A 14,978-nucleotide genomic window follows, 5' to 3' on the forward strand; every position below is an offset into this window, starting at 1 on the left:
TCGAACGTTTTTATACCAATGATGCATTTTCAGCACGAGATGGCATTCCACCACTTTTACTGGCAGTGAGATAACATCTAAATAATATTTATGGCAACAACAGGATAGGACGTGAAGATCCTATTTCATAGCCTTCAAGATCTCCTGATTTCAATCCGGTTGATTACCATATTTGGGGACGATCGAAGCCTCTAGTAGTATACGTAATTCAATACGGAAATCAACGATTCCGCGACAAAAATGTGGAGAGACTGCTGGGTTCCATTTTGAGACTCTACTTTAAGTTATTTTTATTTTTATGTTCAGTTCTTATTTATGAAGCTTATCTACATAATTTTAGTTGTTACTGGTTACTGTTATTAGTTATATATTTCATAAATCCACCTGTATATTAATAAAGAAGATGAGTTGACACATTTTAGTAGCAGTACTCTACATATGGTAGAAGTTTGTTAAATTTCTCACGACTCACCCTGTATATAAAATCATTTTTAGGCTGTATGGATAACTGCTCTAGCTCCTTACGTGGTTCTAATTATTCTGTTAGCTCGGGGCGTATCACTACCTGGTGCAGCTGAAGGAATACGATACTATCTCACTCCGGAATGGGGCAAATTATATAATTCCAAGGTAACATAAAATCAAAATTACCAAAACGATCTAATCGAAACGTTTTAGGTATGGATAGATGCCGCTTCTCAAATATTCTTTTCTTTGGGTCCAGGTTTCGGAACTTTGTTGGCCTTATCCAGCTATAACAAATTCAACAACAACTGTTACAGGGATGCGATTTTAACCAGCAGTATCAATTGTTTGACTAGTTTCCTGGCGGGATTTGTCATTTTCTCCGTTTTGGGTTATATGGCCCATGTCCAACATAAAAGTATTGAGCAAGTTGGATTGGAAGGTAAAAGAATTGTTTAGATATTACATTCATTACAGAAAAGACCATGACAGTCACAAAATATAGCTTTAACAACCGAAAGGAAAGTGCATCTAGACAGTCAGAAGCAATCTGTCAGATATCGGCAGCTCAAAGATGTCTTGGCACTACAACAAGAGAGATGGAGTTTCAGATAAATCTCACTAATGATGCTACAAGTGGAAATGAAGATGTGGAAGGAATCAAAATGCAGAAAAATACATATAGTTCCATTGGTATCTTCATTAAATGGACTATATTCAGTGGGGATCAATAATTGAACCAATATTAGCTTCTACGTGTGTGCTATAAACATTCCAGATAGGATAGAGTATCCAGCAAACAATGGAACTCTTGTGATGTTACAAAATCAAGATACTACATCACAGAATCAATATCGCCAACTGATTAACCTGATAATAATAAGACTGAAAGAGAAACTAGTTAGACCCATTACTAAACACTTATCTAATCCCTTACACACTTATTTATTTAGATACAGCGTTAACTTATCTATCCTGATGTGTTCGAGATAACATCAGATTATTTACTGACTTCTTCGGTTTTATATACATTATATTCACATTCTACAATCTTCTTTCTTAGAAATTTCTTGCCGTTAATAAATAGAATTAAGAATTGACTATAAAAACGAGTTACAACATACTGTAAATCAAACTTTGGATTCTATACACATAATACAACAGAACCGGCTTTACAGTCTATATCAGTGGACGATTTCGTTTGCTTCTTATATTTATCGTTATTATTTTTTCAGGACCTGGTTTGGTGTTTATAGTATATCCCGAAGCAATAGCGACAATGAGTGGCTCAGTATTTTGGTCAATCATATTTTTCCTGATGTTGATTACATTAGGTCTGGACAGTACTTTTGGAGGATTGGAAGCTATGATAACGGCGTTGTGCGACGAGTACCCCAAAGTACTAGGAAGACATCGAGAAACATTCGTTGCAGTATTACTTTTTTGTATATACATTTGTGCCTTGCCGACAACTACTTATGTAAGTTCATTTCTTCACACTGTATATTAATGTACGATATATTGACATCACAATACGAATGTCCTTACTTATCATATTCTGATATTAAATTTGAACTACTAACATCTACTTTCCACTACATCATCTTATCAAATTACGAGTAATGTTTCGAGTGTTTTACTGATATCATCCTCAGGTTTATGAATCATTTAAACCAGTACAAAAGTCATTAAATCCATGATCACATACTCGTCGGTTGTTTGGTGGTAGAAAATTGGACAAATAGTTTAAATAATTGGGTTCACTGGGATAATGTCAATATGGTTTACCCCAGCCTACTAAACTTGTTTCCCCTTCACCTTATAGTGAAATAAGATGCATTTGGCGGCGCCCAAAGGGTAATCCAGATAAAAAAATCTAACCAGGGAGTCTAAAAGGACACCTAAGGATTAAGAAGCTAGATCCGCCAATCATGGGTAAATAAAGATCTTCCAGAAGCATCTCTCTGGTATACAGATGGTTTCTAGTCTGTACCAAAATACATGCCTTCCATACTACTAAGAAAATAACTTATTGGGTTCAGATCAAGTTGGTAGTAATACACATAAGTGCCCAGTAGTGTTTGTAGAGAAACCTCTCTAGAAAGCATATTCCCTCTGATAGCCAAGCAGTCTTGAAGGCTATTGAGTGCACTTTCAAGCTAGCATGGGATTGTAAACAAACACAAGTAATTCCAAAGTTGTTACCAGATCACCAAAGTATAGGAGGCAATGAGGAAACGACCTTGATGAAAATAACTTTTAGATGTAGGTGCAGATTAATTGCAAAACCAAAACGAGACCCAAACAATCTAGGAACCAGAGAGTTCCCAACTTTTTTTCCTCATGGACCACTTCAACCAAAATGTAAATGTGAAATGTGCTTGAATCCCTATCCGAGTATCTCCTTGGGATCTCTGGGAATTCACCTGGACCATTTTAGGATTCACTGATCTAACAATTGAAATCTGTGAGGACAAAACAGAAATTTTGCTACACTAAACTTTATTTGATAAAGCTAAATTTAATTTTTTTGATATTCAGGGAGGAGTATATCTAGTCAACATGTTAAATGTTTATGGACCGGGCTTAGCCATATTGTTCGTTGTATTCGTGGAGGCGGCAGGTGTTTGTTGGATATATGGTACGGATAATTTTGCCAGGGACATCGAAAAAATGATTGGACACAAACCAGGAATATTCTGGAGGATATGCTGGAAATACATAAGTCCTGTATTTATATTGGTAAGACTTATCATTTTATATTTCCAAAACTTTTTTCTTTCGTGCTGGGTGCTCTGGTTTAATACCAAATACTTTTGGTCCAAGTTTAAAAACATTTATAACGTTCCAGGATATTTGGTGACTGCATTATCATACAGGTGAAGGGCAGATTATAGGGAAAAAAATAGCATCAAATTATATCTAGTCTTATTAAAATATTCACATCCATCTTCTACATTGAAAATTATTTACTGAAAGTTTTATTAATGTTAATTGTAAATAAAACAAAAAGTTTTCAGAGAATTATCTCAATATTTTTTACAATGGTAGAAGGATCTATGACAATTATGTGTGAAATAAAATATCGGCCAAATGCTAGCCACGGCTTCGATGGCATACCTCTATTCCGATGGTCCATATTTTCAATGACACTGAGACATAATTGAGGTCCAATATCGTTAATGTGCCGAATTATCCCATCCTTTAGCTCTTGAATTGTTCTTTGCTTATTGACGCTCACTTTTTCTTTCAAATATCCCCAAAGAAAGAAGTCCAACGGTGTCAAATCATATGATCGTGGCGGCCAATTAACATCGCCACGACGTGAGATAACACTACCATTGAATTTCTCGCGCAAAAGATCTCTTGTTTCGTTGGCTGTGTAGCAAGTGGCACCATCCTGTTGGAACCACATATCGTCCAGGTCCATATCCTCAGTTTCTGGCCACAAGAAGGCCGTTATCACATTGCGATAGCGAACACCATTCACGGTAACTGCTTGGCCGACCTCATTTTCGAAGAAGTACGGCCCAATGACGCCAGTCAACCCATAAACCGCACCAAACAGTCACTCTTTGTGGATGCATCGACTTTTCACACTCGTGGATTCTCATTTACCCAAATGCGGCAATTCTGCTTGTTAACGAATCCACTGAGGTGAAAGTGTGTCTCGTCGCTGAAGATGATTTCCTTTGTAAAGTCACCATTCACTTTTGTCTGTTCAACCAACCATTCGGCGTATTGACGACGCTTGAAATGGTCAGCAGACTTCAGCTCTTGAGTCAATTGAACCTTGTAAGCGTGTAAATTTAAATTTTTATTCAAAATTCGCATCAGTGATGTTCGTGAGATGTTTAATTGTTGGACACGACGACGACTCGCGAACAAAAGCAATGTTTTCCGACGAACGAACGGGGAGAGCATGCACAGGTGTTTTCACATTTCCTACAGACCCGGTTTGCTAAAATTTGCGCACAATTCTCCCACAATTGTGGACACATTTGTTCGATAATCACGAAGTGATTTTGATTTGAACGCCCATTTTCGTAAAAGGCTTCAACAATCTTAACGCGCTGCTCAATTGTGTACCTCTCCATGGTTGAATTTGTCAAACACTGAAACAAAGAACTGTCAAATTAAGTTGGGCAAAAAACTTGACGTTAAGGTACGTAACATCGTAGTTGGACTACCTTGGGACTCTAGAATATTCTCGAAGTTATTTAGAACAATTCGAAAACAACTTCATAGAACGTTTTAGCATATTCGATAGCTGCATAGTATTATAGGTGAAAGACAAGTTACGTGGAAAGAAGAATGGCCAATCTAACTTTGTTACTGCATTATCTTACTTGTAAAGAATAATAACCTAACTAATTTTTTTGAAAATCGTTTTTGGATCTGCATTCTGTAAAATTTACAATGAGCAAAATGTTAAAAGCCTTAAATAAGTTATGTAGTCGTACTTTATTTTCATTTAAAAATATAGTACGATTTAGTGATAACTACACATCACTATGACACTAAAATCTATTAAGCAGATCACATGAAAGATGCCTAAGCCTTCGCTGGGTGAAAGATCTCAATAAAGGTTGAGCCAATGCATTGAGATGATTTTCAATGCGGTGAAAAGTGAAAATATTTTCGAATCGAGAAACTCATACACAATTTTTTCAATTGTAATTATGTTTCTAAAAAAATTGAAAACGAGAAAACGATACTGTAGATAATAACAATCAATTCTTCTATATTACAGATTATTTTCATCTTTTCTTTGTTAAGTCACGAAGAGATGTTGGGAACTGAATATCACTACCCAGATTGGAGTTTGCAAGTCGGTTATGTTTTGACAGCGTCATCCATCGTTTGTATTCCTTCTTATATATTATACAAGTTCGCTATTACTCCAGGAAATCTCTTACAGGTAAATTTTTTTTTGGTAAATTAGTGGAGGTCAAAAAATGTTTCATATTTTTAATGATATTCATTATATTAATTATCGGATTTGTTCAGACAAATGAGGTTATGTTAGTACTTAGTATCATAAAAACTAGGGATCATGGACTTCCCTAAATGAATAAATCTAATAGACGAATTCTCCTATTGACTAAGAAAAAACTGGGAGGAGTAATACCCTAATCAAATTTTCCAAAAAAAAAACCATCAAATGGTATATAAACGAATCAAAAACCACTGCAGCTGAAGAATTTGGGGCTGAACTTCCGTAGGAGCAGGCAGAAATACTTTTATCGAAATGAAGCTGAAAAAAAACTATTAGAAGTCAATCCGACACTTACTAAATGACTGAGTTGTTGTATTCACGACCCAAACCTGTCAGAACAGAGAAAATTGGATGAAACAGGCAAGAATATGTCCCCTGAATCTAGATTCGGTCATACAGGAATTGAAAGAAATGAAGAATGCTAGAAATGATTATGAACGCCTTTCATTAACTCAGAACTTTTTGTAGTTCAGCAAAATACTCCTATAAGAGTTTCAGAATTAGAAGGAAACCAAGAGGAGGACCCGATCACCCCAAGAAGTTCCCTTGGTACTTCGATAATGTAAAACCAACTAACACCTTACAGGACACTGTTTTTTTTTAAGATGCAATTGATGAGATTAGGCTCAATAGACACTGATAATTGTAGATTCTGTGGAAACAACGAAAAAAAATTGGTTCCATTGGTTTTTCAGGATATATCAAAGATGTAAAGTGGAAGTAAGACAATGCTTTCTGATTTCCATGTCCAATTGGGTTGAGCTGGGGCGATTTTGACGGTCTAATCATTACCTCCAGCACATTCATCCTTTCCAATTATCTCAAATAGTTTTTGCACAGCTTCGAGGAATGCTTGGGATCGTTTTCATGTATATAAATTTTCTGCGCTGTCCAGAACGTACTACATTCTCTTATAATATTTTTATAGCTTCCTTTCTTCAAAATCCCTTCAATTTTTACCAGGCGTGCAGTCGCCTTTCCTCCAAAACATCTTCAAACCATCACCGAGCTTCCTATCTTCAATATATTTTGATGTCTTAGAACAGGTTTCTTCTCTGCAAAGCAGCTTCTCTCAATCTCCTTTTCACTGTAGACGTTTACTGACCAATACAATACGTTTATCTTCAGCGGTTGTAGTTTTTCGAGGCTATCCTCCTATCGCCAAAGCTCATGGTGGATGCATAATTTCTCACGTGGTAATTAATGGTATCTCGAGGTATTTTAATAGCAATGGTTCGGTTACTTTTGCCTAGACTATGAAAACTTGCGATCAATGTCCGGGTTTCAACCGATGGTTTCGTGGTTTTACCAATTTTAAAACGTAAAAGTCTAAATTTGCGAGAACGAAAACAATTCGTATACGAACCTTACAAAAAGAGGTCTTGGTCCAAAAAGAATAAATCGCAGCACGTTCTTGCGTCTCACAAGGTGAACTGAGACTCATTAACACCGAAATGATAATTCATAGTGAATGAATAATCGATAAATCAAGTGGGAATCGCAAGCTGTAGCTTGTCACACACATGGACAAAAAATAAACATGCGCTCGTATAAAGTAAACAAATAACTTTAATTATTATTTTTGGACCCCTCTTACCAATATGAAAGAGAAGTTTGTGAAAGTGTATTATATTTAGGACGAACCGATACCATTGAGGTATCGAAACTTTTACTCGAATCTGTATTAGTAATCAAGTATCGATACTTAATCGATATCCATTGAAATGCATCGATGCTTGCTCGTATCAAATCTTCTTCTTCTTTTTTTTCCTCTTTCAATAGGACCAAGTCCTATTCTTCCTGAGAAGGTGAACTCCAGCTCTCGTACCACCTCTTTGGTGGTCTGCCTACAGATGTGCGTGTGTTCGGTCTTTGAGTTTTAGCCCACTTTGCCCATCTGTCTTCTGGTATTCTTTCTACGTATCAAATCAATTTCGGAAAATTTAGAGTAAAAACCGTAATAAATTACAAGAATTCATGAAAAAAATATTAATTTTTCCAAATGTTTGCCTGTTGGACGATTTCTGGAAGCCGTTACTGTTGCTGCAGCATTGGAAAACAGCCTTTAGCAAGGTTCAAATATATGCGTTTATGTAAAGCTGGAAATACGGGTTTTAAATCATCCCATGCTTCTAATGGGTTGGTCTAAAATTGTCACCAGCGCTGCAAGTGTGTCTAAATTCAATGAACCCAAACCTTTTTTACATTCATCTTCACGTTAACTGCAATGTGTGACAATTGTTCCAACAAATTCGAAAGGTTGTAACTTCTTCTTCTTCATCGTACGTTAGGACTTGGTCATGTGTTTGCATCAATGGTTGCTTAGCTGCAGATGGGATTTTGAAGACCAGCTTTCATACTATATTGTAGGTGATCGGGCTGGTGGTCGAGATGTATTCGGTTTTTCTTCCTTTGCAATCTTTGCCTACCTGTCAACTTACATTTTGTCCGCGTGGTTTCTCCATTTCCTTCACCGATTTCTCGCCCATCTCTCTACATCCTGGATGCCTTATTTCATTATTTCTCTAGTAGTCAAATAATTTGTGTCATATTTTTATTCCGCCAAAGTACACCGATGATATTAATTACGTCTTTGTTGTTTGAGTTTTCACTTCATTCTTTCTAGATGTTTGTTCAAACCTATACAGTAGCCTTTTTAAGTTGTCTTCGTCTTCTGAGATGATCACCGCTTCATCATCATTTTATTTTATATTGTAATGTATAATGTACAAATTGATGGAATCTGTTTGATATCGAACAAATTTCGAAAAACACGTATCTCTGTACTATATTTCACTAATATGTATCTTGCAGAGATGGAAAATGATTTGGCAGGCTGAACATTCATCTGAGAATAGTACGTTGACGTATTGTGGAGGTACAGAGGTGTGACCTGACGAAATATCAAATTCATATACAATCGAATGGTTAGTTTAAGTCTAGATTAATATTTGTAGATAACTTTGTTTATAGACGTAGATATTTTAAACTGTAAATCAATTTTTTTACTAGACGGAAGGACAAACATTTTAAGCAATTTAAAAATTATTTCATTCGGCAAATAATATAGTTTTTTAGTATCAATCAAAAACTGAAAAAACTCGCAAAATAACATAAATTTTATTTTATATATCTAAAAAATTGTTCTTTCGAAAAATATTGATATACAAACGAAAATCTATATATATATATATATATATATATATATATATATATATATATAGATTAAATATAAATAACTGTTAGATGTGATATATGATTTGAGTGAGAACCAGGGCAAGGTACCAGCCATATCTTGTCCAAAAGTTCCTAATTTATTTTTTTTAAATTTATTTGATTGTTAGATGTTGTATGAACTTAGTAGTATTAATCAAGAGGACCATACCTGTAATTATCTTTCGATGACATTCCAATGAAACAGTATAATTCAAAATTTTCAGCAGTTTCCCATTATAATATTTCAGGTACATTTATACCAACTGCTAATGAGAAAATCATAGACAAATAATACGCGAAGAGGAAATTTGTAAACAGCTACCTAACCTTACCTAACCTAACTTCTGATCAAGTTATGATTGAAAAATACAAAAAACTATCGCGAGAATTACTAATTGGGCGACATCTGTTGATTTTTTTAAAAAACTTCAATAAAGTTGAACAACAAATCCAGTATACGAATTAATTTTGTTGTTTTATAAACAATAGAAAGTGTTATTTTAAAAAGAAAAATAATATACCTGTTTGAAGTGCTTTTCTGAGTTAAAAACAACCACACACACGTGAAAAAATACATTTCCTATCTTTAACTATATCGTTCAGATTAATTATTATCTCATTAAGCTGGAAAGTTAGACCTGACTTCTGTAGACGCAAACTTTTAATGTTTAAACCGCTTTAAAAACCGTTTCACCTTCTTTCAGTGGTCTGCTTTTGACTCCAATATATTCCATGATGTTAAAAAGGAGTTACTTCAATTTTCTTCATTTCTAAACCGATTCTTAAACACAACTTTTTGTTCTAACCACATAAATACGTTTAGGGAATAACTGAAATTAAAAAAATAAAATAAATCCTACCAAAAATAACTAAAAACTCATAAAAAAAATGAACAGCATCCAACACCTTTACAGATTGTGTGGAAGCCAAATTCAGCGCCAATTATACAGAAGCATATGCAGCCACAATAAGTTGTGACAAGGCTAATAACATTAAAGACCGAACGCTAATAGAAAAAGAAGAGTATGTAGGGTTAGAGGATAGAACAGTTTTTTACATCAAATGAATAATTTTCAAAAGACAAAAGCTTTTATAAATAAAATGTTTATTATATTATGTGAAATGATAGTTATTCTCATAAGAAGGGAGGAAAATTAGGCGTTTTCTTCCGTGGATAGTAGGGGTAAAACGTATTTTGCTATTGAAGTATGCATAAGCTTTTTCTACTATATTTCAACATGAAATTTGTGAAACTTATGCAGCTTTTAATGGGATAATCAAGCAGATCATGAGACCTGCAACGAATTTTCTTACTCGAATCAAAAATACGATGTTTTTAAGACAAGGTTTAGAGGTGTCAAGAAATTTTCCTTCCTCCTTCCTCCTTCCTCCTACCTCCTTCCTCCTTCATAAAATTATATTCTTCCCCGGGGGAAAATGGTAATTTTCCATGCTGACCTAATAGGCGAAAATTAGTTTGTCTAATGTAAGGTAGTAGGAAATAATGAATTTAAGAAAGCATCTATTGATTGGGTACAATAATGACAGTTAAACTATTTTCTTAAGTAACAATTAGACATGTATAAATCTAATAGAGTCAGTAGAGAAAAGAGGCAACCACCACGAATTAAAGAAATCGTTAATTAATTTCAAATTAATAAAATAATAAAACTGAAATCATTTAATTTAACCTAACTTAACCTCGATGTCAACATGTCCAATTGATTGTCGTCCGCCACAACCCCGTTTACTTGTGTTTGGAAAAATTACATATTACGACTTCAATATGATTTCATTTAGGACTATTTAAACCAATTATCTCAATGTTCTGATAACGAAAAAAACATTTTATGAATTAAAATAGAATTATTGAAAATAATCGATACATCATTCGTTATATCGATAACAAATGCCGAAATATGAGCACTAAACAATCGATTAGATTTCGAGTCCTAATTATATATGCAGCTTCTATTTGAAAGGAGAAATTCTACAAAACACAGAGTCACAGCAGTGAAAGTAAACGTATCGGGAAGGAAATTGCAAATTGGACTGAACAAAAAAAATTGAGCACGTTGAATGATAAATTTGAGTGTGCAAATAAATAATATATCAATAGAAAATATTAAAAATTAGAATAGTGTTAATTGATTAAAACAAAATTCTATACACCCTGACTTAAAAGTTTAAAATCACGTTTTCTTGAGTAAGGTAATAGAAAGTATTACGTAATTAACAAATAGATATGAATAAATCTAATAAAGTCAGCAGAAGGAAAATGAGATCTACCACAAATAGAAGAAATCTAAGAGATTAAAACCATAAAAAATATTTGACAAATACTGAGAGAAAATTGAAACTCCTAGACAACATTGAAGAATTATTCTTATGTATAAAGGCGATACGAATGAAGCAATCCAGAAGGTGCTCGACACGTTTTTTATCTGGACAGACACTGCTCGCGTCGTGACCAACACGGCCAGGTGGGTAAACATCCTAGATGCGTTTAAAGACCCCTTCGGGATCCCAGACTATTTGACTCAAGAGAAGGATTATCAGACAAATAGACAAATAATATACGAGACCACGGAAGGAAATTTTACAAGACAAATCACTCGAGCATCAATACTGGAACCGGATCTATATCAGTGTTTCCCAAAGTGGTCCAGGAGTACCCCCAGGTGTACACCGTGGACCCGAAATCATCTTCGTATTGTTTGAATTTTGATTGACAGAAATGTAACAGCTGAGGATCTTCTGGAATATCTTTCAAAGGAAAAAAGTTAGGGAACTTATAGTCTATATGATAGTCTGCTTAGATTGGAGTTGTCTCTTATCCAGCTTCTTGTTGGTTACGCCGATTATATGATAAGAATCTGCAGAATTAGCACAGCTAGAATTACAACAAGCAGTGAAACTAGTAGGGGCATGGATGCCATATTACGGACGTCAACTCGATATAGAAAAAACTGTGCTAATACTTCTCACAAGCAAACGGATACAGACATGACTGCACATTGAGATCTGGACAGACGAAATCAAGTCCAGATACGAAGTCGCTGATGGCGACAACTCAATCAATTCACCTGTACGTCGGAGGCTTTGAAGATAAAGAAATATTACAAAACGATGACGATGGTTAGGTTGGGTTAGAGACAATGTACGCTGATAATCGCCAGCTTCTACCGTACCGTCTCTACACAGGCTATCCTAGTGGTAGCGGGTGTGGTTCTCCTGGATTTCGAGCCTAATAAGATATGCAGTAGTAGCTCAGATATAGGCCGACATCAAACGTGCTAGAACGATACAGTAGACGTGTCAAGAACTGTGGATAGAAGAAAAATCAGATGAATGGACGAAACGACTGATAAAGGACATTATACTATGGACCGAAAGGAGATGCAAACTTCAACATTACTTAGCTTCTGACGGGACACGGCTGGTTCCGATGCTATTTTCACAAAATGGAGAAAGTACAGACACCTGAGTGTAAGTACTGTGAACAGGATGAAGATGATGCCGAACTCGTGTGTAACTACTAGAGGGATTTGAGAGAGGAGGTAGAAAACACTTTAGGCAGCCTAACACCTAATAATATCGTCTATCGTCTAGGTGATGCTGCACAAGATAGAATGCTGGGAAATGGTTGCTACTTACACAGAGACAATTCTTATGCAAAAGAATGCAGATCTGGAATGATAATGTAATAGAAAACGAACAAATGGATCAACTACATTCATGGATAGATCCTCCAAATAGTAGTAATTTCACAACAGTTTCTGGCTGGACGGAGATGAGAGAAAATTGTGGTTTAGTGGGTAAGTTCTTCTGATAGAATCAGTTACTTAAATTCCGCATATTCTTAAACAAAAAATAAAGATGGATAGAAGAGTTGCAGCTGCAAAGTATTAGGCTTGAACAATAAACTTACACAAATATTATTTTGGGAAATGAGTTATGAGTTTTAGATCAATTTTTTGAAAATATTCACAGCTTTGTATTTCTATATGTTCATCAGTGGGTCTTCTTATTTCTAGCTCATTTAACTTGTAGACTATAAATGTATTTTGTATACAAGATTAGATATAGCTTATAATATATATATTTGTATAGATTTATCTTTAGAAATCCAAAATGAGCACGGTATCCAACCAATCTCGTGCTCACTGGATAACATAGGTGCTAAGAATATCTGTTAGTTAAGGAAAATGATATGTATTAGGTGAAAAATTCGTATACGTACAGTGAAAATGTGCATATATTTCTTTTTCTGCTATTTTATAAATACAAATCTGGAAAATCTATTTCCTAACACCAAGAACACCGTAATGAAAAGTATCATGATTCGAATTTATATCTAGTTGTGACGAATAAATGACTAAATATTGAAATTTTTAATGATCTGTAAAATTTTTTTTGTCATACGAAAACTTATACCAAATTTTTAATGTACTATGGCTACCAAAAATGGAAAAAAATTGACTCTTACTGTACAATAAATAGCTATGATTTTCGTGAATTTTTGCCAGCATTTTTTCCCTTAATGGCGCTTTTCTATTAGGGAAATGTCCTGATGAAATTTTTCGCCTTGTTCGTCATATATTACATCCCAAAGTTTTGTTTGAAATTTCCTAGGAAACTTTGGACTACGTTTCCAGTTTCCAGCTGGTAATATACTCGAAAAAGATGTTGATGAGCAGCAACTAAGATTGGAGGAAAACAAGCCAATTGAAATTGTTTTTTACTTTTAATATTTTTAACGAAACATGCATATCGATACTTATCTACCTAACCTGAATTATTGTTTTCAAAAACTTCAGCACATTGAACCAAATCTTGTTTTTTACACTTTTTGAAAACTGTTATTTTACCCCCCTTATAAATTTCAGATTTCGTGTCACATACAGTTATTGCTTGTAAAAACAGCACATGATTTTGACAATTTGCAAAAGTAGATAAACTTTTTGATAAATAGATTATCGATTGATGTTGAGTTCGAGCAGTGAGTAATACGACTAAGTCTACTTCTTCACCAACAACAATAGTTCAATTTTAAGTTACTATGACCGATAGAAAAATATTTTAACATATATTACAACTAGAGATGTATATACGTGGCGTACTCAAGCGTATTATGACAATTACAGCTTTTACAACTATTCGAATCGTTATATCTCAGAAACGGTGGCTCGTAGAAAAAAATATATTCATACGTTTTTTGTAGATAATTTCATGATCTACAATTTTTGTCTGAAGTATTTTTATGATAAAACTCACCGTTTAGCTGAAAATAGCGAAAATATCAACTTTGACCTTTGACCTTGAATAAAATTTTTCGGGATGATGGGGAACTCTCAAATTTTATTTTTAATTATATTGTAAACAAATTTCACTGATTTTCTGCTTGGTTGGAATTTGTGGACCGTCAGATAGAACTTGTTTTTTGCTTCATAGGCACTTGCAACATTATAATTTGGCACCCTTCCTTTAATTTTAATTATATTCGGTGATAATTTCACCTCGGATAGAAATATTTAACGTATATGTTACAAATATAGTTGTTTTGATGTATTTATATTGAATTTTTCCAATATTTTAAACTTATTTCATGAAGTATGCAACAAATAGTTATCTACTTTTGTGAATGCACATTTCTATTCAGGTGGGTTACAAATTCCATTGAATTATATTTGGCCTCATGTTATACCTCACTGTTTTGATACACCCTGTGTAAATGTCCCAAAAATGATGATAATTTTACTGTGGAGCAATTTCGAGATACATATTTGAATAGGCTCAAATAGATACCGTCGAAATCTTATCTACATAAATAATTTCTTATTACATACTTTGAAAAATATACAATCCGTAGTTCGTTAAGTATGCTTAACAAGAAAAAATAGTTCATAAACATTCATTACCAAAACTTATTTTAAAATATTTTCATAATTTTCATATTAAAACCGCTTTGAACTTATAGGGCCGATAGTTCAAAGTATCTGAATGTCCTTGATTATTTTCAAACATTAAAAATAATACCTATATAGAATTACGTACAGCTCCTTACCCTATGACCTTCGTGGACTCAGATTGTTGTCAAAATATTCATTTCTGGGCAAAATTAAATGAATTACAGCCATATTTCATTTAATACAGCCTAATATATATTAGTTGTATACTGTCTTACAGTATGTACCTGTTTATCTATATTTTTAATGAGTAGAGAACCTGTTGTATCTTGTATTTATTTCTTTTCAATTTACTGTTGGTAAAAAGTACAACAAGCTCTTCTACAAAA

The 14,978-nt window shown here is 34.1% G+C and overlaps 1 protein-coding gene across 1 annotated transcript in view; it reads left to right on the forward strand.

The window, feature by feature from the left end:
* LOC130895394 (sodium-dependent serotonin transporter) overlaps positions 1 to 12,558 on the forward strand; it is a 45,034-nt gene extending 32,476 nt beyond the window's left edge. Inside the window, exons 6-12 of the mRNA XM_057802644.1 lie at positions 496 to 630; positions 679 to 907; positions 1,701 to 1,945; positions 3,007 to 3,207; positions 5,219 to 5,386; positions 8,279 to 8,391; positions 8,929 to 12,558. Of these exons, the coding sequence (XP_057658627.1) occupies positions 496 to 630; positions 679 to 907; positions 1,701 to 1,945; positions 3,007 to 3,207; positions 5,219 to 5,386; positions 8,279 to 8,356 (1,056 nt within the window). The 3' untranslated portion in view covers positions 8,357 to 8,391; positions 8,929 to 12,558. The remainder of the gene's footprint in view (positions 1 to 495; positions 631 to 678; positions 908 to 1,700; positions 1,946 to 3,006; positions 3,208 to 5,218; positions 5,387 to 8,278; positions 8,392 to 8,928) is intronic.
* The last annotated feature ends 2,420 nt before the right edge of the window (positions 12,559 to 14,978 follow it).

The sequence above is a fragment of the Diorhabda carinulata genome, chromosome 6 (genome assembly GCF_026250575.1).
Source record: "Diorhabda carinulata isolate Delta chromosome 6, icDioCari1.1, whole genome shotgun sequence".
In the NCBI taxonomy this organism is placed as follows: Eukaryota; Metazoa; Arthropoda; class Insecta; order Coleoptera; family Chrysomelidae; genus Diorhabda; species Diorhabda carinulata.